At 34.9% G+C, this 24,522-nt stretch overlaps 3 protein-coding genes and 3 long non-coding RNA genes across 7 annotated transcripts; 4 read left to right on the top strand and 2 right to left on the bottom strand.

Moving 5' to 3' along the window:
* The first annotated feature begins 525 nt into the window (after positions 1-525).
* LOC112328653 (uncharacterized) lies at positions 526-3,481 on the top strand. The gene is made up of 2 exons (XR_002983738.2): positions 526-1,851; positions 1,946-3,481. It is a non-coding gene; the product is annotated as an uncharacterized LOC112328653 (long non-coding RNA).
* Positions 3,482-3,783: 302 nt separating this feature from the next.
* On the top strand, positions 3,784-5,919 carry LOC127905785 (uncharacterized). The gene is made up of 2 exons (XR_008060124.1): positions 3,784-4,243; positions 4,480-5,919. It is a non-coding gene; the product is annotated as an uncharacterized LOC127905785 (long non-coding RNA).
* Positions 5,920-9,076: 3,157 nt separating this feature from the next.
* LOC7454831 (cation/H(+) antiporter 24) lies at positions 9,077-12,848 on the top strand. 2 transcript variants are annotated; one of them, XM_024608535.2, is made up of 4 exons: positions 9,077-9,523; positions 9,823-10,830; positions 11,442-12,611; positions 12,714-12,848. In XM_024608535.2, the coding sequence occupies exons 1-3, from the start codon at positions 9,212-9,214 to the stop codon at positions 12,567-12,569; spliced, it is 2,448 nt and encodes an 815-aa protein (XP_024464303.1). In that variant the 5' UTR covers positions 9,077-9,211; the 3' UTR covers positions 12,570-12,611; positions 12,714-12,848. The 2 variants fall into 2 exon arrangements, with proteins under 2 accessions (XP_024464303.1, XP_002313963.2); XM_002313927.4 differs by having other exon boundaries at positions 11,442-12,737.
* Positions 12,849-14,131: 1,283 nt separating this feature from the next.
* Positions 14,132-16,420, top strand: LOC7478780 (uncharacterized). The gene is made up of 5 exons (XM_002313926.3): positions 14,132-14,284; positions 14,920-14,979; positions 15,187-15,270; positions 15,402-15,577; positions 16,046-16,420. The coding sequence occupies exons 1-5, from the start codon at positions 14,263-14,265 to the stop codon at positions 16,142-16,144; spliced, it is 441 nt and encodes a 146-aa protein (XP_002313962.3). The 5' UTR covers positions 14,132-14,262; the 3' UTR covers positions 16,145-16,420.
* A 364-nt stretch (positions 16,421-16,784) lies between these two features.
* Positions 16,785-18,903, bottom strand: LOC127905786 (uncharacterized). The gene is made up of 2 exons (XR_008060125.1): positions 18,385-18,903; positions 16,785-17,348 (listed from the first exon to the last, which is right to left on the bottom strand). It is a non-coding gene; the product is annotated as an uncharacterized LOC127905786 (long non-coding RNA).
* A 904-nt stretch (positions 18,904-19,807) lies between these two features.
* On the bottom strand, positions 19,808-22,952 carry LOC7454830 (gamma-glutamyl peptidase 5). The gene is made up of 4 exons (XM_002313182.4): positions 22,439-22,952; positions 20,603-20,755; positions 20,316-20,483; positions 19,808-20,238 (listed from the first exon to the last, which is right to left on the bottom strand). The coding sequence occupies exons 1-4, from the start codon at positions 22,745-22,747 to the stop codon at positions 20,143-20,145; spliced, it is 726 nt and encodes a 241-aa protein (XP_002313218.1). The 5' UTR covers positions 22,748-22,952; the 3' UTR covers positions 19,808-20,142.
* Between the last annotated feature and the right edge of the window lie 1,570 nt (positions 22,953-24,522).

Raw genomic sequence — 24,522 nt, forward strand, 5'->3', positions numbered from 1 at the left:
ATATTACTATATGGTTTTGATCAGCCGTAAACAGCTGGTTTCCAAACAATTCAATGCCTCATTAATGCTAACAACGATAACCATGTCATTGCTGTATTGGAAATGCTTGGAGGTTGAAACTAGCTAGCTCGCTTGTCAATTACCATCTAGTCCAAATTGTCCAGTGGTCAAGATATGGTAGAGTGCATATTAGACAATATTGAGGCTCCCTCCTTCTAAACATTACTCGAGACAAAATTTGAAAGAATTCATGGCTACCATGCGGCAAAGCTGCGAGAAAATAAAAAATAATTTCGAATTTAGAAAATTATAGGCCATAGTCCATACCGTATCCCGAGTGATCTTCCTAGCATGAAAGACGTAGTCGGCAGAGGTATATATAGAGGTAAAGAGTAGGAAAAACATTACACATGGACTTAAACCATAATATAAAAATATAAGAAAATACTACTACAAATAAAATGATAAAAAAACCGTCCTTCCATAATGCTCTACCACGTTCCTCCCTTTATAAATAGACTCTCACCCTCCTTTGCACCCACCACCATGTGAGTCATGACTTGAGGAGCTTCATTAGCTAGCTCCCAGCTATGGCTCTTTCAAATTTTGCTTGCTTCAGGCTTTCTTGATAAAGGCTTCAAATGGATGATATGTGCATAAGTATGGGAGGATCTGTTAAGCTCAGGAGGGATAGCGCCATGAGCTGATGATAAGTTGATGTTTGATGGGTTAATCTCAACATAATCAATCTAGTCATTAGTGGCGCTATCTATCCTGAGTTCTATAGGTTCTCCTTGCTATTCCGGTACAGTTTCAGCTTTAAAGATGGTTGCTGGCTTCTGGGTATGTGTGTACTTTTCTTCTATAAATGCGTTCTTAATTAGGTTACAATTTCTCTCCTTCGCTAGATTTTCTTTTAAAAGACAAGAGCCTAGATTCATGATCATGTTTGGGGTATTTTGGATAAATATATCCTTGATCTTGCCATTTTTGTTCCTGGTTGGATTTTCAGCAGTATGATCATACCAAGATCAATGATGTGCGTTTTATTTTCTCTTCCTTCTAACTCAATACGATATTTATTTACATAAGTTGGTTCAAGATGTATTTTTTCTTGTTTTGGCTCTAGTTTCCTGGAATTAGCGTCATGAGGGAAGCTCCACATCTTTGCAAGGACAAACCCCGGCTTTATCTTCCCTGTTCTGGGTTTTTATTTATTTATTTACATGCTTTATATCAGTAAGGTTTTGGTAATAGAAAGATAAATGATCTTTGGTCTTTTTTCCACAATTCCTTTGTTTCATGGCCCAGATTTTCACTGGGATGTTATCATTGCAAAATAAAATGATCTGTGATCATTCATGCTTATCAGGTAATTAGGTATGTTATTTTATTTCTAACTTTTGCTATCGCGGTTGATTATCCCGTTTAGATTGATATTTATGTCTCTGAAATTGTAATTGTTTTCAGCTTGCAATCTTAACCTCTTTGGCTTATGTGATGCTCTAGTTAGTTTCCTTGAACGGTTCTGATCTCCATGATTTTCTCAATTAGGTAAAAACCCCAGGAATTCGTGATCTATTTCTTCGTCTGGTTTGTATAAATAATAAGATTAATTATGCAGCAAGGTTTTTATACTGCTGAGTAATATTATGAATTGGGTACGTTAGGGTTTGTCTTTTGGGCATGCCAATCATCAGTTCTGTTGGTCCACTGTTTAGAAAGGTTCTTACCTTTTCTTCTTACAAGAAAAATCAAGGGTTTTCACATTTTTCTTTGAAACAGGTGCTTGGTGAGTGCCTTTTGAGAGATTAGCCTGATTTTACGGTTTTGGCTGTTTCAAGTTTTAATGTAAGCTATTCTGAAACTAACTCTGAAACCCTAGAGATTCCTGATATAAATTTATGGTGTTAGGGTTTTTTGTTTTGATTTAAATTTTTTGCAGGCTTTTCAATAATCGGGGTTGGTTGCTGTGGATGTCTACTCCTTCCCCACTTAGTTCAGATCACGGTTCCGTCGCTTTCTTTTTCTATAATTTTTTCTCCCACCGCCGCCACCACCACCACCACCACCACCATCCCTGTTAAAATCCAACTTTGATGCAAATTACATAGTAATTGTCAATATCTTTATTCTATGATGCATTTTTATAAAGATTGCTGTTCATAGCCTTTCATGTGGATGATGATGGGTGAAGTTGACTTAAATATTTTGAGTCCTTTTATATAATATAGTCATCCATTCTCTGTTCGATTGCAAAAGTGTATCATTTTGTTGGCCATTATAACCAAAATGCAAGGTTGGAATGTATATTTATTAGTTTGATAGCATCTATTGAGAAGTTTAATTTAATTTTAGGGTACGAAGTGTGTCCTATTGTTTGGGGACAAAGGAAACATCTTTCCCCAGCAGATCTCCTACCTTTTGCTATTATTGACTATATATTATGATCTTCATCATTATATGATAGTGGACAGCGTGCTTAAACAGAAACCCCCACCTTTCCACAGTATGGAGAGAGCTTTAAGGGTATGCCTCCAGTGAGAGACATCAAAATCTTGACTGTATCTTTGACCCAAAATAGCTACTGATACATAGTATTCTGTTCTTCCTCCATGAAAATAATGCCTTATAATTGAAACATGCATTTTTAGATTTTGAACGTGATGTAATTGTTTCAGAGGTTTATAAATTGGGAGGATGGTGGTATATATCCTGGTGTTGATGCGAATCTGATTAGGTTATATTCCCGGAAGGTAGATAAAAATGCTGTCATCTCTTTTTTTCCCCATGATTCTGCGGGATCCATTACTTTTTTTTTGGTTAACTTTGGGTAAGAGAGATGAGATAGCAACCTATGGCAGAGGCTTAAATATCTGTACTTGCTTCGACCAAGTTAAATGGTTTTCTTTTTCAAGAGTTCTGTGTTTATGCGCAAGGCCGGTTTTTCCCCATTTGTTTCCTTTAGCAGAAGGTCGGAACTCCAATTCTTAGACAAGTAGAAGATGTACAAGTAAAAGTTCCGGTAATATTATGTAAGAAGTCGCTACATCGCATAAGAACAGAACCTCTCGTCTACAACAGAAATAGACGACTCTTTACTGGCAGCGCCGTGAGCTGACTGAAAACAAGTGTACTGGTAAAAATCAAGACGCCGGAAAAGAGCCCATGCATCAATTCTAACTTGCAAGTACGAACTGGTTTGTCCTTAATTGGATCCGCAATATATCAAAAATCTCAATTAAATCGCCTTGCACGTACAGACATAAGTCTCTCGCCAAAGTCACCTGTGTTCATGCAGTAGATTAGGGACGTTAATTTGAAGAGAACTTGTATCTGGAACTTATTATTTAATTAGTTTTCATTTTTTTTAATTTGGGTTTTATTATTTAATTCAATGTGCTTATTATTCACACAATTTTTAGGCTATTAACGTTGTAATGATTAATCTTCAAAATTTATCAGATCATAAATTATTCTACCAAGTTGCACTAAGAAATATGTCAATTTATTTTATTTATAAGCTCAAGAAAAGTGCATTGGACTTCAAAAGGAGGGCTTATTTATAAAAATTTCTACCAAATACCTTCAAATAATGGATTATTAAAACTACCGGATCTATGCAAATCAAACCAGCTACATTTTAGGTCCAACTACACCATGCTAACAATTAAAAAAATTGATTTAATTATATGAATCAGATCCAACAAATAGCTTTTTATCCCCTTTAACGTGCAAAGAGATGATTGAAATACTTTTCTCAATTTTATATTTATGCAGGTGGTGGCTGCAACGCAGCTGAATATATTGTATTCAAATCACCTTCACAATAAACGGCCGCCTTCTACTGATTCTTGATACAAATCTTCTAAGCTTGGCAATAACGAAGTTAAGGCAGGCCTTAGTTGTAGGCCCTATCGTCGCTTTGAGGAAAGCCCAGATCGTGGGGCCTATTATGCTTCATTTCTAATCCTTCTCATAATTAGGTTTTAATTTGCTGGTACTTGTCATGGCCAGATTATTAAACCCTGTCAATAACTCCCTCATGCAAATGTCTCCGGTACCGTCAAAGTTGAATCAAGTTACTCATACTTCTCGCTCCTTCGGCCTTTTCTACGGAGAAGACCCTTTGAATTTCAAGTTTAACCTCGTATTGCTTGATCTTTCTTTGATCATCTTAATAAGTAAGATGATTCGCATTCTTCTCAAGCCTCAAACAGCCAAGGGACGTCTGCGAAATCATGTGAGTGATTTCTTCCTTCAATTTGTAGACATATACGCGCGCACATATGAGCTTATCTAATGGTAATTAGGGCCTTGGTGAAGTTCCGTAAATTAGACATGCACCTAATTAGACAATATTGTATACCATTGAAATTTGAATGTGGATTGTGAGTGTTTCAAATTATTTCCCTCCAAAATTTGTGTAATGGAATGATGATTTTCAAGGGTGCAATTTCTTTGGACCCTCTGTTCTAGGCCGGAACAAGGAGTTAACGAAGCAGCTGTTACTAGATAATGCCCGATTTGTGGTGGCGAATCTTATTGGAGCTATTGGTTTTGCACATTTCTTATCTTTGACTTCAGTGGAACGGTTTTCAGTGTATTTAGAAAAGAAGGGAAGAAACAAGTCTTCACTGATCTTTCTTCCCTTTATAGTAGTGTGTATAGGTGCACACTATTTTCAAATATCAATTCATGGGAAGCTTGCAAAACCTGTTTTATCTGGAGGGGTTGCCGCAAGTATATCTATAACTGCATTTCCTGTGATTTATCTTGTCCTTAAAGAGTGACAACTACTCGCCTCCGAGGTCGGACGAATGGGGCATTGACCCCAGCATTGGTGAACGATGTAACAGGGATTATTGTTATTATTGCATTTGAAACCTTTAGACAAGGTCAAAGTAGTGCTATCAGTGTTTTGTGGTTGGTGATTTCGGTGATAATTCTAGTGGCCTATGGGATTGTTTTCACCCGGAGAGCACTGATTTGGATTGTTGAAAACACCCCAGAAGAGAAACCTGTAAATCAATCATGAAGTTTCCATTCAGTAAGAGTCTCACTCTCGGTCTCATGATGAACTTGAGAGTCACATATGAGCTTATGGTATTTATAGAATGGCTGAACAAAAGGGTAATTCTCTATGCTCATGTTTTTTCTCTTCTACATTCTCTTGAAAATGTGCTTACTTTTTGGAAATTGTGAAGGAAAAGAATAAAAAGAATTCAAGTTCGCTAGATATTGGTTGCTAGCAACTTGCTTTCTATATGAACCACTGGATCTTATAGAATAATGCATCCATTCATTTTTGCAGTGTTTCAAAGCTAACAAGGGGAGTACACTGGTAGGCTTTGTTGATTAGGATGTGTGTTTTGGCCTCTTCAAGATTATAAAAAAGCTTTCAAGGTTGTAAAAAAGCTTTTGTTTTGTTTGGGTAGGAGTACAAAATACAGGTTGTGAGGGGTATGTTCCTTGTCTTGTTCGGGAAAGAAATGGGAGAGAAACAAGATCTGCAGCAACATAACCAATTCTTTTCAGGGCTTTTGGAGGAATAAGATCAACAATGTCGTCTGGCCCCCTTTTTTTCTCTCTTTCCGGGACTAATAAACCTGTCGGAATTCTTGTCGACAAGGGTCACACTAATGACTCTGCTGCTATGCAATATTACAGTCGGCGCTTCGTTAACAAATATGTTGGCTTCTCATGAGGTGCTTGCCTATGCGGACAGGATGGTCGCTAATCGTGAAGTCTCTCTAACAGTAATAAAGTTTCTTTCATGTAATAATGTTGGAGATAGTGTGATGGAGTAGGCACTTGATAAGTGGGTGGTGACATCTTTTTGTGTGAAGAATGTAAGAAACTGGAATGTTGTTTATGTAGAAAATCTTAATTAATTGCAATTTTTTAGGTTAAATTTAATTTTGATGAACTAAATATATGGGAATATTATTAATTCATTGCAATAAAGAGTTTAATACAATGATCAGTCGATAAATTTCATGCAAATTTTCAGATATTTCTATAGAATTCCATGCAAGATAACAAAATTAGAATAAAATTTGAACGAGTAATTAAATTAAATAAAGTTTTTAACACACACACTAACACATACCATACTAGAGTATTAAACTTATAGTTTGAAATATTAAACTAAAGTAGTGTAAATAGAAAGCATTGTTGTTAAATATTAAATTCTTTATTCTACATAAAGTCTTTTATGATTCTAATAATTTAATTTTTAAAGATTGCATAATCTTTCAAAGTCTACGAATCAAAGAAATATAAATTGACTTCTCTCTGCTACTCAAAATTCTATAGCTCTAGAATGTGAAAGCAACTACAATGAAAAATACTCTACTAGAGAGCAAAAAAACTTAATAAAAAAGCAAAAAAAATTGAGATAAGTAAAAAAGTAAAAGGATTTTTAGGGATACTTTTTAGCTATGGACAATCCCTAATCCCTATTTATATAGGGAACTAGGGTTGCTAGACTTAATTCTAGCATTTCATATTAAATAATAAAGGTTAAGGAATTTTTAAAAAACGTTTAGGAATTTTGATTAACCTAGATCAAATAGAACTGGAAATTTTGAGTTTATTAACCATATGTCAATAAAAAAAATTATACTAATTTCTTATTCATTTATAATTTATTTTTAATATATTTATTAAAAAATTATTAAAGAATAATTTTTTTTAACTTGGATTCACTTTTAATTTGATGTTTTAAAAAACAAATCTCCAATAGTTTATAGAGGTGGTGGTGAATAATGTTGAAGAAATGGCAGCTGCAACCTGGGCGTTGAAAAATGATGATAATAAATTTTAAAAGGTGTAATTTTCTGGTTAGGTTCTAGATTTGTTTTTTAAATGTTATCAGTTCGAGTCTCATAAACTTTAGAGTCACTGGAGGCTTACATGATCGTTAACTTTAGAATCCGTGGAATTAGTTAAGATACGTGCAAGTTGACCCGGACATTTACATTAATAATAATAATAATAAAAAAAGAATGATGATAATAAACTTTTGATTGTAGGGAGGAACAGAGGGATAAAACATGCTGTGATTTTGGTAGTCCAGCCTATGTGTTAGAAACAGAGTTTTAAAACCTGGACTGGCCCGGCGGGTCGACCCGGGACCCGGCTGACCCGGGCCTGAGATCGGTCCGAGTGGAGACAAAAACCCGCTTGGAAATTGGTCCGGTGAAACCCGGTCGACCCGGCGGATCGACCCGGGACCCGGTCCACCCGGTCAAACCCGGGTGAGACCCGGTCAATTTTTTTTATATATTGACAGTCATTAAACGACGTCGTTTTGGCCTTTTAAAAAGCCAAAACTCTGAAGACCGAAGAGTGAAGAAGAACGAAGCAATTTGCAAACCTAATTAACTCAATTCTTTGAAACCCAGCCGAGGAGCATATGAGGACGTCTGATTTGATGCTTATTACATCTGGATGCAAGGTGGGTTCCCAACACAAGAACTTTACAATAAAATCACCAACCTCATAGCAGAGGGCAGGAAGAATAGAAGGTTGCATCGAAAGCCCTTAAGGAAGAGCTCAGGTAATTACAATATCTTTTATCTTATTGCCATCTTTATCTTTTCCATCTCAGTTTTCATACCCAGAACAGAAGCTTTATACTTCATGGAACAAAGAGCTGCTTCAGCTTCGAGCCACAAATTCTTGTAGAGCAAAACTTGAGGGTTCTCTTCTTCCTTAAGTTCATAATGTCCTTCCTGGGCTTTCTCATTGACCTGCATCACCAACAAAAATGCAAAGATTTGGTTGCTTAGAAATAAATTCTACCAACAAGTTCCAGAAATTAAGATTGGTACCTGAGTAATGTGTTCATTTTTATTGAACCCTCCATTCCTTGCATTTAAGGAATCCAGGAATCTCTCCCTAAAACTAGTAGAACTCATCTGCCTTTCATGCTTGTTCTGATGCCCAAGATTCTATTTATTTAGTTTATAATTTAAATTTGATTTATGTTTTTTTTATAGGTATTTTTTTTTAGTTGATCCGGGTCAACCCGAGTCAACTCATCTGACCCGTGACCTGATCACTTGACCGGGTCGATGACCGGGTCGGTTTCAAAACTTTAGGTAGAAGTCCATAAGCAAATTATGAGAGACAAGGGCCACAGCAGGGTGTCGTTTACCAGTCATAGCTTCGCATCCGGATGAATAATTGAACACTGAAACTTATTTTGAGTATAATAAAATTTGTTGAAAACAGAAGTTTACTTAAGTCTTGTTTCTTCAAGTTCCTTTTCCAAGAATTTCTTATTATCTTCTAGGTTCAAACTCTACGATGATGCATATTAAATATTTTTCTTAATTTCCCTTTTTGTTGTGCAATGTTCAATTACGGTACCAGAACTCGTTTTATTTGTATCATCCCTACATTTGAAGAATCTAGTTCTTCATACTTTTTAAATTATAATATTTTTTATTAATTTATTATCTTATCAATATAAGCTTATGTGTTGATTTTTATTTTATGAATAATTGAAGTAGAAAATCTGATCGATATCTTATTCTAATTTTGGTATATTAAATTATAAATATCCATAGTAAATATTAAACTTTAATTTTTAGATTTAATTTTCAATTTCAACCACCTTGAACAGTGGCGAAATTTCTGTGGTTGCCATGGAATACATGGCAATTTGTTGACCGGAAGGCTTCAAAGGGGGCAAAAACTCCAAATTCTTTCTTTTATATTTAGATAGTGATTAGAATTATGATAATAGTTGTTTTTTAAATTTATTTTTTTTAAATATATCAAAATAATATTATTTCATTTTTTTAAAATTTATTTTTAATATTAACATATTAAAACAATGCAAAATTATAAAAAAAATAGTTTAAAATAATAATAATAAAAATAATCTTACATACATGTATAATTCTGTCAGTTCTAACTAAAGAAATAAGAAAAAACAAGAGCATGTTTAATGTTAGCATGACAAGTTGTCTTGTAATATTTTAATGAATGGACGAGATTGGTTTTAGAAATCTAAAGGCATGGTAGACTGAGCTAAGAGAAGATCATCAAATTGTCAACCCTGACCAAGAACGTAAGCTAGCCACTGCCCCATTTCACGCACGTCCACATCCCTTGAAAAAGAGGAAGTATTTCTCTCTCTTTCTGTGCTTCTATTCTTCATAGCTAGTATTTGCATTTCAGGTAGTCATTATTTGTGATGGTCAGATTTGTCCAATTGTATCATCCCCTCCCTGATCACGCGAGATGGAGACATGCAGAACAATATTCCCGCGATCTTCTTCAGACTACAGAGGAAGTTGATGAGTCCAGTAGTACTACTCCTCATCATGTCTTTATATGTCGAAGAACTCATCCTAGTCACTGCCTGGGCATTTTCCACGGAGAAAACCCTTTGAACTGCTCCTTTAACATCATCTTATTTGATCTTGTTTTGATGATTTTGATTACTACCATGCTCCGTCTTCTTCTCAAGCCTTTAAAACAGCCAAGGATCGTCTCAGAGATTATTGTGAGTAATTTCTGCTTACTTATTTTGATCTGGAAAAATTCACACGGTCATGTATACAGGTACTTTGTTCAAGTTGCATGTTCCCAGAAATTAGTTGGCCCAAATTAATATAGAATGAATTAGCTCTCCTCTTTTCTTAATCATCTTGAGGGGAGCTACCTCTCATTTTCTGTTTTATATTTTGATTTTGATTTTGATAGTTGATGCATACATATATGTGTGTGTATGAATGTATTAGTTTGTGATTATTTCAAATTGTTTCCCTGCTAAATTTTTGCAATGCAATGATGATTTTTAAGGCTGGCATATTCGTTGGACCCTCTGTTCTAGGCAAGAGCAAGAAGTTAACCGAGCAGGTGTTACCAGATAATGCCCAGTTTGTGGTGGCGAATCTTGGAGCTATTGGTTTTGCATATTTCCTTTTTGTGACTTCAGTGGAAACGGATTTCAGTGTACTTAGAAAAGTAGGGAAGAAACACGTCTACAGTGCCGTGATAGGAGTCTTTTTTCCAATTACAACAGTGTGTATTGTTGCATACTGTTTTAAATCATCAATTCATGGGAACCTTGCAAAACCTGTTGGGATTGGAAGCGTTGCTTCAAGTGTGTCAGTAACTGTATTTCCTGTGATTTATCTTATACTTAAAGAGTTACGACTACTAAGTTCTGAGGTTGGACGGATGGCAATGGCCACAGCAATGGTAAGTGATGTGATGGGGATTATTCTTGTTTTTGCATTTGTAGCAGTGAAACATGGTCAACATAGTGGTGCCGATGCTTTGTGGTTTATGATTTCTGTGATAGTTCTAATGGCCTTTGCGATTATTGTGATTCGGAGCGTACTGCTCTGGGTTGTTGAAAAAACCCCCGAAGGGAAACCTGTAGATCGGTCATATGTGGTTCTCATTTTGTTGGGGGTATTGGTGATGACATTTTTTAGCGACATGTTTGGTCTGGTCTTTCTTCATGCATCGTTGCTGCTGGGGATTGTGATGCCTGATGGGCCTCCACTAGGGGCAACCATGGTGCAAAGGAGCCGAACAATAGTAATGGAGCTTCTTATGCCATTTACATTTGCAATCTTGGGATTGAATGTGGATGTCTTTGCCATGGCCAATTATGGCTGGTCGAATTTGGAACCGCTATTTGCCATGGTTATTGCAGGGTATCTCTCCAAATTGATTGCAACTTCTGCTGTTGCTCTCTTCTTTGGAGTTCCATTCAAAGAGAGTTTCACTCTCGGTCTCATGATGAACTTGAGAGGTTTATACGAGGTTACAATATTTTTGAAATGGCTTGACGAAGGGGTAAGTTCTCTATGCTCACATATTCTCTTGAAAATGTGATTAATTTTTTGAAATTTTGAAGGGCGAGGGGAAAAGGTTCAAAGTTAATTTCTTAGAAAATGAATATTGAAAGAAACTAGCCAGCGTAACCAATCTCCTATGTGAACCACTAGACATTGTAGTGTAATCCACCTTTCCTTTTTGATGAACAGACCTGCTTTGATTTTGAGTGCAGTATGCAGGTTTAATTGTAGTTTTAGGGCTATGTTAGTAGCCATCCCCTCGTTAGCTCTATTATCCTCTTATCCATGACTTGTAGCTTCCTTTTTCTAATCTTTTGTCATCTGATAAAATTACGTCGCTCTTCAAGAAAAAAAAAATGTCATGAGTAATTTGGGCAGAGGAGGTAAATTAATGGAAGTTTAGTCTAAGATGAAATGTGATGGGAACTTAGTATAGGTTAGTTGGACTGAAGAGGCCAGCCCTGTACTTGGAAAAAAGCACGTCTTCTTCATTTTCTTTTTCTTTTCCAAGTATATTGTAAGAGACAATTAGAAAACGTTCGTATAATGGCTTTCAAAACATTTCACATTTTGGATTGTTAGGTTCTTACATTTTTTGTTTGCTCGCAGATTTTGGAGACCCCTACCTACACATTGATGCTGCTATTAACAACATTGATGACTGGCACATGTTCAGCTTTGATTTGCTTCATCTACGATCCCACAAAGCAATACATGACAAACAAAAGAAGAACCATACAACACACCCCTCCAGGAACAGAGCTCAGCATATTAGTTGGCATCCACGATGAAGAATGTGTAGCAGGGCTCATTAACCTCCTCGAGACCTCACATCCAACTATGACCAGCCCTTTTGCAGTCTATGCCATCCATCTATTTGAGCTTGTAGGCCGTGCGTTTCCCGTGTTCATAGACCATGATAAACCAGAACGACCACCCAAGTATATAAACTACAAAAAAATTCACAATGCCCTAAAGCTCTATCAAAAACCAAGAAGTGAATATGTCAAACTACGTTCCTACACTGTTGCGGCAGTGAAGCGAACTATGCACCAAGACATTTGCGATTTGGCTTTGACATATAAAGCTACTCTAATCCTTTTACCTTTCTGCAATAAAAGACTTGATAACCTTGCAGGAAGTGAAATTGTCAGGCATGTTTATGGAATGCAATCTATAAACTCTAGAGTCCTAGCCAATTCACCTTGCTCAATTGGAATTCTTGTCGACAAGGGTTACACTCATAACCCTATTGCCATGCAATATTACCATCAGCTCTTCTTTCGCAGATGTGTTGTTCTATTTTTGGGAGGAGCGGATTCTCGAGAGGCACTTGCCTACGCGGACAGGATGGCTACTAATCCTGAAGTTTCTCTCACGGCGATAAGGTTCCTCTCATACAATAATATTGGAGATGATGAGATGGAGAAGAAGCTTGATGACGGTGTGGTGACATGGTTTTGGGTGAAGAATGAAGGGAATAGCAGAGTGGCTTATAGAGAGGTGGTGGTGAGAAATGGAGAAGAAACTCTAGCAGCAATCCAGGCATTGGACAACGATACTAATGAACTTTGGATAGTGGGAAGGAAACAAGGAATAAACCAGGTGCTCCTTGAGGGATTGTCAAAGTTGAGTGAAAATCCTGAATTGGGAGTGATTGGAGATTATGTTGCATCCACTGATTTTGGTAGCACAGCTTCTGTGTTAGTAGTACATCAGCAAATTATGAGAGGATGAGGGCTGGCTACTGCTGACGTTTTATCAGAGATAGCTTTGGTGGTAGGTTTTCTGAACATCCCTGTGTAAAGACTAATTGAATTTTATTGTTATTTTTTAAAAATACTGGGAATTATATCTTTACCCGATTTGTTGATCAAGTAGATATCAAATGCGATTCATCTGGAATATCACTGGTGCAAATACTGTCTTGTAACGGGTTCTTCCATCAGGTATTTGCCAATTGTAACTTCTGGAGGTTCTTTCCAGCATTAATGCAACGAAGAACTTGAAATCAAATAGCAACTGTTAAGAAATGGAAGCACTAGTTACATGTATCCTCGCCATATAAATTAGTCTTCAGATAAGAACAACGTACATGGAAGCATTATGAAATGCAGCTAAGTTCATTACACTCTAAAAATGTAAGATTTTCTATTGACCGATATGCCAAGTTAAACAATTCGCGACAAGAGATCTAACTGTTAGAACTTGGAAACTCTCAATCCATAAGTTTCAAATCTTCATCGATGGCGGGCTGGCGGCTTGTTCGATGGATTATGTTTAGTCCAGCCCCCAGCTCAGATTCAGAAATGGTCAAATAAGACGATATCACAAGTCTATATACTTGTCCAGATACCATTTACCATCCAATATTTTTAGTTCTATGACGAGACGGAGAGAACTTCTTCCTTGATGCCAAACAGGACACGATATTACCGGGGAAAAAGAAAAAGCCAGATTGAGATCAAGGCGTATCTTTCGTCTCACTTGAGCAAACTGCGTACATGTTAGAATGATAGTATTTTAGAGAGCATTGATAAACTCCACCCGTTTTTTTCTCAAGAAAAGAAAAGAAATGTTGAATAATTGGCTATATCTTGGTTAATCTGCATATTTAATTCTAAATTAAAAGTGGACTATATAAAAAAATATTTTTTCAATATAAACTCTATAATATAAAATATTAATATATCTAAAAGTCATATCTTATATCGAAAGATTGTAGATTAACCTAACTTTATCGAAAGTTATTATAAACTCTATACTTTTTTGTTTTTAGATGAAATATTAACTTTTTTTCTTTTTTGTTTTATTGGTTTATACATATTTTAATTTATTTTATTAAATATAACACAATAAATTTCTATTAAAAAAATTAAATATCAAAAAACACATCTATAATGTTATCATATTTCTCTCTTATATTAAAAATCAATTTAAAATCCTACCCTTAAGCAGGGTTACAGCACCAGTCAGAACTAAAAGTCACCGTTAAGACTAACGAACCTTGAGTTTTCTTTTTCTCCAAGAAAAGGAAGAAAATAGCCACACAGAATGCTCGTGGAATATTCTGTTATTATTTTTTAAAAACTCAACATATTGACACCTGTATATATAAAAATTATCAAATCTATATACATAAACAAACAAATAATCATCTGCTCTCTAGCCTAAAACAACTTGTCTGCGCTTCCAAGTTCCAACCAATACTAAATCCAAGTCCCAACAAAACACGCCCTCCTTTATCTCACACCATTAAAATACTGCCACGTGTCCAACCAAACTCACCCTAGCCCTACCAAAATAACCAGAGTTAACCCCATATAAAATCACAAGTTCCACAAAATCATAAACACACAAAACCCTTTCTCGCCATCTCTCTAGAAGCCTCTCTCTGTCTATCTAATCGCCGCCTATCTCATCATCCATCATGCCTCGCCGAAGCTCTGGAGGTCAGATTTTTACTTATATTTGTTATTTCTTTTCTGGGTTATGTTTATTTCTTGAGTTTGTGTGTTCATTTGTGCAACTTCTTTGCTTTAGATTTTGAGAAAACGTAGGCAAGAATACAAATATAATTCTGTTTCTTTTTTGTTTTTTTTATTTTCGTTTTGCGATTAGGGAGGCCGGGTCGTGTTGATTATATTTTTGTAGTCGTTTTTGTCTTAAAAAAAACATTTCGTTTGTGTTTAAGTCTTCTAATTCGTGAAAGTTAATATCCAGCATAGATTTTGTTCCATTTTATATGTTTAGATCTTGAAAGATGCCTAATTGGTATGGGTTTCCATGTTTTTGCTGATATAAATAAGTGGGTAGCTTGATTTTCTTGTTTTGTTGTTTAGTTAATATTGAACATCTAAACTTGGCATTTAGATTCTGGTGTTTTTCAGCTTTTATAATTTTTGGGCTGATTGATTCATTTCTTGAATACCCCTTTCTGATCCTTTTCATTTCACTGTTTGGGATAATCTTCTGAGCCCTTTACGGGTTTCCAATCATTTTGTTTATAGACGTTTGTTAATCAATTCTGCAACTTGCATGAAATTCCGATGACCCAACTTCTTACACATAATCCAATGTTTTGCAGGAAGATCTGCCCGCCCAGCCCCTCGTCCTGCACCAGCACGCGGCCCACCTCCCCAAACAGGTAATGTTTCTCTGCAGAGTCTTGCAGCGTATTTGAAGATCTCAAAACATTTTTTAAATATACTCAAGAACAGATTTAGTTTTCATGCATCACATTTAGTTTTGGATATAGGGTTTGAAATGCAATTTTACGTTGTCATCTTAAATTTGGCGTTGCTTTTTCTAAGCAGAGCTTGGCTTTAATTCATTTATTTTTTTCCTGATGCAGTTAACCATGCTCCTCCACCAGCTCATACTCAGAGTAGTGGTGGTGGATCATTGCTCGGAGGCATTGGCTCAACCATAGCTCAGGGTATGTGAAAAATAGAATGTTTTTGTCTTGGGATTGAAATTGTCACTTTCATGTTGTATCTTGTGCATGCTATATATGATTTGAATCATCATAAGTCTGAATTTTTCTGCTCCTGTTCTCTCTTAACACAGGCATGGCTTTCGGTACTGGAAGTGCAGTGGCACACAGAGCTGTAGATGCTGTGATGGGTCCTCGCACTATTCAACATGAAGCCATGGTCTCTGAGGCTGCTGCTCCCTCAGCACCCGCTGCAAGCAGTATGGGTGGTGCTGATGCATGTAATATCCACTCCAAGGCATTCCAAGATGTATGTGAAATTTTCTCATCTGGTTACTTTTTTGCTAAGATTAGCCATCTTAAATTAAGTGATTTTTTTAATGTCTTTTTTCTTATTTCTGGTTGTAAATTGCTTGGAGAATGCTAGAGAGTGACAGTTTGGCAAATAATTTTCTTCTATACTGTCTTGTTTAATTTGAACTAGTGCTGTGTCCAAATCTCATCCAATGATTTCTGACTAGGGTCCCTGAGATAGGGATCGGTAAGAATAGTAAAACAATCTGCTCAGTGGTGTCATTGTGAGAACAAGTTATTCAAAACATATTTTAGACTCTTCAATATGAGCATGATAACTTAGAGGTTTTCTCTTGCTAAATACTTGGATTTTAATTTTGTTTTTCTTTCTGTTCATGCCTGAAGCTGCTTGTATTTTTTTTATGTTATACCCAAACTTAGGTTATTAATTGCTCTTGCATTGTTTCACTGGTCTTCCTTGTAGTGTGTGAACAACTTTGGAAATGACATCAGCAAGTGCCAGTTCTACATGGACATGTTGGCCGAGTGCAGGAAGAACTCAGGCTCTATGTTGAGTGCCTAAATGTTGCCCCATTGCTTTGCCATGAAATGGAGTATTGGCTTTGAACTAAATTTCTATTTTGATTTATGTGATGGTGATGAAGCTATAGTCCATCTATGGTACATTTATTAATTTTTGTGGTGAATTACTAGATGCTGAGATTCAAATACTCGACCTTTCCAGGTTATTATTGAAACCTGGTTATCTGTGTTTTGTTCCATCTAGTGCACATTCATCTGATTGAATGCCAATGGTTGGACTTGAATAATTACGATGGACAGTGATTCATTGATGTTATCAGCTTTCCTGATTCTTGATAATTTTGGTATTTCCGAAATATATTAACTTATTCTGAAATATTAAAAGAGTTAATTTGCATGACTTGTGCACATGTGTTTTGAGGTATGAAGCTATGTTTTTATGAATAAACCACGACGAGTAATAAGTTTGAAGAATTTTCTCGGAGATAGTATGAATTTGAATCACTATGTTATAGGTGAAAACTCTTCACATCCAATTAAAGAATTTTTTTTAACCTAAAGAGGTTGATATAATTTTGGTTGGACAACAAAAAAGAAAGTGTTGTTGAAATTTACCCCTATTGTTGCAATTTTTACCTTTCCAAAATCTAATGTCTCTGGCACACGCTTGAGAGTTTACATATTAATTAAAAGTCTATAATTAAGAATATAATAAAATCTCAAATTATAAATTTACGAAGTTGCGAAATCTGAATTTTAGAATAAAAATCTCTAGTTTATTGCAAACTAAAATTCCAGGTGTTCATGTGCCTGTTCCTCTCCGCAACTCTTTGCATTCAAGCTACCATTTTCTACTTGATTCTTTTGAATTGCAATGGGAAAGTTTACAGACAGGGAGGAGCTACCGTGTATCTTCTTCCCATAAATCCAACAAGAAAACTGTTGCGTGCAATGCTGTTGAATTTGTCCAATCCCTTGTGATTCTCAGCCTTGGCAAGAGCTTTACCACCAAAAATGCACCGCGTCACTGAACTCTTGCACCGATATAGACTGCACAAGATTGTAGGCATACCGACACCCACCACCCATAAAACCACCAATTTATCATCTGGGCACCCTTTTATCCAATCTAGTTTTACATCGCACCATTGATCTCACAGTCAATGGTGCTCACCGTTGATCAAAGACTATTGTCGTTTTGATTTGTGAGAGAATGACTGAAATTGCTTGCAAGAAGTTTATTGCTGTTGTTAATGAAAGTGTCAGTATTTTTGTTTTTGCATTCAAAAATTATTTTTAATTTTTTTTCTTCAAATTAACTTTTTTACATGATTTTGAATTGTGAATCAAAATTCTTAATCAAATAAATATTTAAGGATAAAATAAAAAAAATAAAAAAACAATACAAAACAAAATAAATAATAATTAAAAAAATATTGGTATTACTTTATATCAACGATGTAGCAAAATCTCCCACCTAATTGCTAATCGATTGTCGAGTACTAAGCTAAAAAATTAACATCAGCCCGATGGGACCTACGCTCAAGACAAGGAATGATGTATAGATAATGTGTGTATTCCATATCATAATCATCACAAGAACAATATACGAAGATGTGATAACAAATACAAAAGCCACAGCAATCCCTGAAAAGAAATGACATTTTATGATGTTTGTTATGAAGAATTTCGATTTTGAAAGCAGGACTTAAGATTTTACTTCTCATAGTTAGCATATATGTAAACTACAATTCCATCACTAGAAAGTAATCTTTACCATGTGCATTGCCGTCTGTCAAAGTGATTTTGAATCCAAAGTGACCCCAACACAAGCCAACATAAGAAGGATGTTGATTTTAGGTTGGAGTTTTATAGTTGTTAATATTGATAGTTATTGAAGATTTATTTATTGTTAATTTCAGAATTTGTGGGGATTAATGAAAGTGGCTGTCCCGAATGAATCAAAGAAAAAATAAAAAAGGTGTTGATTTCAGGCACATAAACTCGTCCCTCCTATTTTGCAGATGTGTGCACCACCTTAACCCGTGGAAAACACCCCAGTGGTAGTGGTTAAGCTAGAAATAATGTCTGCTATAAATTAATGACTGGCTAGAAATAATGTCTGCTATAAATTAATGACTGGCTAGAAATAATGTCTGCTAGTACTCCCAGAAGAAAATGTGGCCAGTATAATGGATCAGTGCCCAGAAAAATCATCAAATAAGCACAAATAAAAAAATATCAATGATGGTGATGGTGATGTCAAGTTTGTACACTTACTTCGAATTGAGCGATAGAAGGTAGCTGAAACGTCGTCATTATGCAGTCGACGATAATGGTTATACACAGTAGACAGCACTTCATCGTGTAGTTATTAATCAGCATGGACTTGACAGAAGAGGCTCTTTGAGACGGCGACTTGGCAAAGTCGACCTGTATTTGGACACTTACATTATCTTCGTCTGGATATACTAGCGAATGAAAGGGTAATAAACATTAAATATCATTAATACCTTTTTAATTGAATGTAAAAGGAAGAAATGATAAATAGGATAAAATTGGATTTTTCAAAAAAAATATAAAGATGAATAATAAATTAATGTCAAGAAATTATATAGCTATTTCCTTCCCCCTCAATCACTCTCAATTTAAGGGTAAGACATTAAAGGGTAATAAATTTTCTTTCCAAAATAAAAGGTGTGTTTGGGATATATAGTGTAAGGTGTTTTTTAAAATATTTTTTCTGTTTGAAGATATATTAAAATAATTTTATATGTATTTTTTAAATTTTGAACACTAATATATTAAAATTATAGAAAACACTAAAAAAATAGTTTTTTTTTATTTTTTAAGCCAAAAATACTTTTAAAAAATACCAAAAACATAAACAAAAATACTCTCAAACACACCCTCAAAAAACATTGTAAATTTTAAAATATTTGGAATAATGGTATGAAACAACTACGAGACACCAATTAAAAATTATTAAAAGATTGTGCGGAATGAGATCAATTAAAGTAAGAAATCAGAACATGTAAAAAAAAAAAGAGAGTTAAAAACCAGATCTTTGTAATACCACCGAAATGGAAAAAAAAACGTATAGTGCATTTTCTTGATGGTCTCTTTCCATAAACCATGCATGAACGGCTTCTGTTTTCATGGTTTAAATGTGGATTCCAATTTTTTAATTTCCATTGACTAAAAATTAGCTGAATTTGTAAAATAATACCGCTTCCTGCCAAGTGACAAACATTTGGCAGTCAGTTTAAGAAAACGAGTACAAATCAAAGCTTACCAAGAGCCCATGACCCTCAAAATTGAATTAAGAATACTAAAGAATGCTCATGAAAGGTCAAAATTGAGGGCCCCCCCCCCCCCCCCTGCATGATCCTCAAAGGCCATGTTAAGAGGGTGATTCGGATAGCATTTCAATCGGAACTTAAAATTTAAAAAAATTATTTTTGTTTTAAATTAAAATTTTTAATTGTTTTGATGTTGATGTTTAAATAAAAAACATTATTTTAATATATATTAAATATAAAAAACTTTAAAAAACAATTATTACCGTTTTTTCACGCACGTAACCTAGTCATCTCTTTGAACGGTGAGGTGGCACCATGACATAAACTCATTTTTTTAATATTCGGGAATAGAAACTAGTATAAGGCAATAAAAAGTAACGATTGAGAAACTAAGTTTCAACTTTTCAAGAACGTAAGCATCCTTGCAGAACACCCCTTTCATAAAAAAACCACCTGCTTTGCATTGTTAGTCATTCCGACCTTGACATTAGCTAATTTGACCAAGTACGCAACTTGCGGGTTTGGCATAAATCACAGCAATGCCTAACACGCTTGCCTCGAGGACACAACTACCTAGTCCAAGGCAGGCATGCAAGCTGTGCTTTCCCGTAAATTCCTCACTCCATGCCTAACCAACTTAAACTAAACTTCTTCGAATGTTCCTTCAAAAAATATTTATTATTTACAGGTCAGTCTATTTATTTATTCTTAATGAAAATAAAAATTATAATCGTAGTCAACCCTTGAGAAAGTTGATGCACAGTTTCTTCCATGCCTCCCTATCCGGTTCGGTTCCGTCCACGTTTGCCTTTATCTTGTCAGCATAGGAGTCCTGATTGATAAATTAATTAGAAAGGGTCAGTCTAAAGGTTTAGTGCTGAGATCAATATTGAAAGTGAAGACGCATACCACTATGAAATCGCGTTGGAGAAGGCGGTTGATCAAGTGGAAGAGAATGTCTTTGGTGTACTCAGGGTGACCTTGGATGCCCATGATGTGGTCCCCACATCGGAACATCTCGACCCCGGTCTTATCAGACCACGCAATCACCTCGGCTCTAGCAGGAAGTTCCTTGACCTAGTATTATTACAAACGGTTGCAAAACATTGGAACGGTAGCCATTAAAACATAAAAATGATTAATTATACATGGATTGTAAGTTGGAGTTACAAAGTTCATTTTTTAACCGAACAAACCTCGTCTCTGTGACATTCGATCACCGAGAGGACAGCAGGCATTTTCACCGAGGAGGAGAGCTTCGATGAAGCTGAAAAATTGATGGTTCTTATCCCTATATCCCACCCTGAGACGGCGCGTCCAGTCTTCCCCCCCAGAGCACGGCATAGTATCTGATCAAAACCATAAAACGTTCTCTCAGAAGCAATATAAATTGTTATTGGGAACAAAATGTGTACAGAGTTTCAAGCAAATTATTTGCTTTGCCATTTTATAAAGCACCACCCAATAAAACAGCCTTTCATGTGCGCACTAATATTATGATATGGACTTACATTTAGTTTGTCAACTAGGTGCACAGAAAATATACACCTGTCACCCACAATAGCTATCAACCAACAAGTGAATCGAACTTGCCATAGGAAAGCACTACGCCTCAAGAGATAGCCCATCACAAACAGTACTGATCATAGAAAAGAACCCAAAAAACAAAATGTCCATAGTTCTCCATTATATATATATATATATATATGGGTTTCCATCAAATTTTGTCTACCGACAAATCTTATCTCACAGTCTTGCATTAAGAATGAGACCATTTGGCTTCACATTTGCTTTGTCCACCATAGGGACTCTACAATATATGGATATGACCAGTTTATTTCGCCTCGTGGTGATGAGGTTACACAAAATGCACATCATGTGTTCGAGTCCCTTGTATGTGGACGCTAATCCAACAAATATAACTACTTTATGCAATCAACTTTAAAAAAGAAATTTTGCGCACTAGGAGGAAAAAAAAACAGAAGGCAAAAACTGTTGAAATTATATTGTAATGATCGCCAAAAGTTTTAATACATCATAGCGTTACATGTCAATTGTTTTGCACTCTTATAGGCTCAAACCCCAGAAATAACGTAGAGCCAGAAGGATGTTTCTGTCTGGCCACTCTTTTAACATCCGGAAAATAATGCATGACATGTACAGACACCGTTTTTTAAATGAAAATTGGTTTTCCCTTGTAACTTAGTTTTTTTTTTTTTTCTCGAGTAAAAATTTTATCAGTAAATGAAACTATTAAAGCCGAGTAAAACAGGTGCGGAGCCAATTGCACATCATTCCCACATCAGTGGAAAGGATGGCTGAGCGACATGAAGCATAAAAGAATCAGCTGAGATAGCGCTATCATCTAACAACAAGGTCAGAATTAGCGGTGATGGAGCACGCGCACATCAGTTATTTTCAAAGGGAACCACACTGGAAGTGCTACTACGGATTTTTTTCAACTGCTTGGGTTGGATGGATGCCTAATTCACTTTCTACTACTAGCATAAAATCTGCGCTTTTTTCCAAATTTATTTTATCTCCGGGCCTCGGTACAAATATTTTATTTAATATTTTATTCACTTTGATCAACTTAAAACCTTTTTGACTAGCCTCCACAAACGGAAAACTAAAGATTTAAAACTGGCCACTCTCCCCGAAGCATTCGTACCCAAGCTCAAAATAGATTTTGCCTCTTTCTGTCTAAAAGGATTTTCAAACATCTAAATGCAAATAAAGATTAATCCCGTGATATCTTTTCCTCCAATATAGGAAGGGAAGATTCGGCCCATCTCTTGCCCTTGCTAAGATAAAAACTACTGTTTCGTTAAAAATGAGAACGGTAATTATTTGAGAAATCAATGCCACTACGACGAAAAACAAATACTAAAAAAAAACTTAAATACAGTTCAGTTCCATGGGACGACAAGCGTTACAAGGCATGAAACTATAAGGAGGCAAAAAAAATATCATGAATGCGATATTAAAAAGGGGGGGGAGGGGGACAAATAACTAAATCAATAATTAAATACCTGGTGGCCGAAGCAAATACCCAGAATTTTTTTCTTTTTCGAATCCAGTTTCTTTAACAGACTCAAAAGCTTGCAGATCCAAACATCATTGCCATGAGCATCATTGCAGCTTCCAGTGATCACAAATCCATCAAAGGTGTCAGTCTCATCATCTTCAGGGAACTCTCCAGAAGCCACCCTGTAAACAATCCATGTCTCTCCTTCTTCAGCCAACATTCTCACAAACACCCCAAAATACCCTCCGTGCATCTTTATCACGTATTCTGAGTCCTCTGCGCATAACAAAACCGCAAACCTCTTGCCACCCATTTGTTTCTTAGCAGCAAAAGAACTCAGTCGTTTTTACACTTGATATGAAAAAAATGTGACTTCCTCTCTCTAAAAATGAAGGTTTTTAGAGAGAGAGATATAGAATAGGAGGAGGGTTTTCTCTAAGAGACAACCCGAGATAATTAAGGGGATTTTGTTTTCTATGTTTGTTATTGTGAAAATAAAGGATTGTGTGTTTCGTCAGAGAAAACTAGCTGTATATAATAAGAATTGGTTTGTAACTAGGTCATGTTTTTTAGTCTAATTTACAGTTGTGTCCTGATTGATTTGTTTACCAAATTAGCCTTGATTTTTGTGATTGGTTTCTCTTTTTAGGTTTTTACTAGGTGGGATTCATTTTCGTGGATCTCACTAAAATTATGGCAAAGATTTTTTGACAAGTAAAGTATTTTCTTTAAGAGGCTTTTTTTCTTGGTTAGAAAATGTTTTTATAACAAATTAATTTTTTTATTTTAAATTAATTTTTAATGTTTTTTTTTTTAATTTTTTATGATAATATCAAATTACTTTTTCTAACATGTAAGTAACTGTTTTGTGAACTTATTAATGAAGTAACATGTAGTGTATATATATTATTGTGGTGTATGTTACTTTTAAAAATTGATATTTATTTGAAAAATATACTACAATAATGCTGATTTTATAATTTTTTTATTTTTTATATCAATATATCAAAATAATTTAAAAATATCTAAAAACATATAAATTTAATATTTTCTTCATCATTGGTAGATGAAATATCTACAAGTAAAGCAATGTTTGCAATAACTTTGTTATTTTTGTTGTCACTGCTGCAATATTGAAATTGTATATCTTGAAGAGACAACACTTTCTCTATATTTTGCCTCCTTGTTATCTGAAAAGTTTGAACATAAATAACAATATGATTGTTTAATCTTAATATAAAGTTTATTCATAATCCTCTTGTACAAGTCTTTATCTCATTAATTATTTCTTGAAAAAATAGCCTACAAGGCTATTCAAATATATGAAAAAATATCTTAGTTACTAAAATATTAATTAAATTGAAAATTCAAATCTCAATAGGAGAAAAAAATATGTGAAAACAACAAGAAAACAAAATTATGAGCAGTAACTTCTAGGTCAAATTAGCATGTCGATGAACTTGGATGAAGCTATCTTCCTAGTTGTGTAAGTGTGACTTGTAAGATTATCTACCATTGATCTCGTGTTTGACTGTGTGTGTCCTTTACTGTAAGGTAATTATTCTACAGTCAAATAATTTAACGCCAGTGGTAAAAATTTGACATCAAAGGTTTGTTGCTTATTTGATTTCAAGTTTAAGCTATATAATTATTAATATAATAGTTATTAAAAAATTAAATAATTATTAATTTTAAAATTTATAAAATTAATTAAGCTGATTGAAACATCTACATTAATAAAAATAAAAATTACACGCATCAAGAAAACAGATTTCACCGGAAAAAAAAAAAAAAAAGGTAGGGAAGAAGAAAAAGGGCATTCAAATCAATACCACTGTTATCCAATGATAAAAGAGAAGGGAGATGGTACGGATACTAACAAGTTAATTTGCAGGAAACATCAAGTGCAACCACATTCAAAGGATTTTAAAAATTTTATTAGTTGTTATTTTTTGAAATATTTTTTATTTAAAAATATTTTTAAAATATGTTATTTTTATTTTTAAAAAATTATTTTTAAATTCAATATATTCAAAAACATTCAAAAAAGTTAATTTTAAACAAAATAAAAAATTTCGAATTTTGTAC

Source organism: Populus trichocarpa, chromosome 9, assembly GCF_000002775.5.
Source record: "Populus trichocarpa isolate Nisqually-1 chromosome 9, P.trichocarpa_v4.1, whole genome shotgun sequence".
NCBI lineage: Eukaryota > Viridiplantae > Streptophyta > Magnoliopsida > Malpighiales > Salicaceae > Populus > Populus trichocarpa.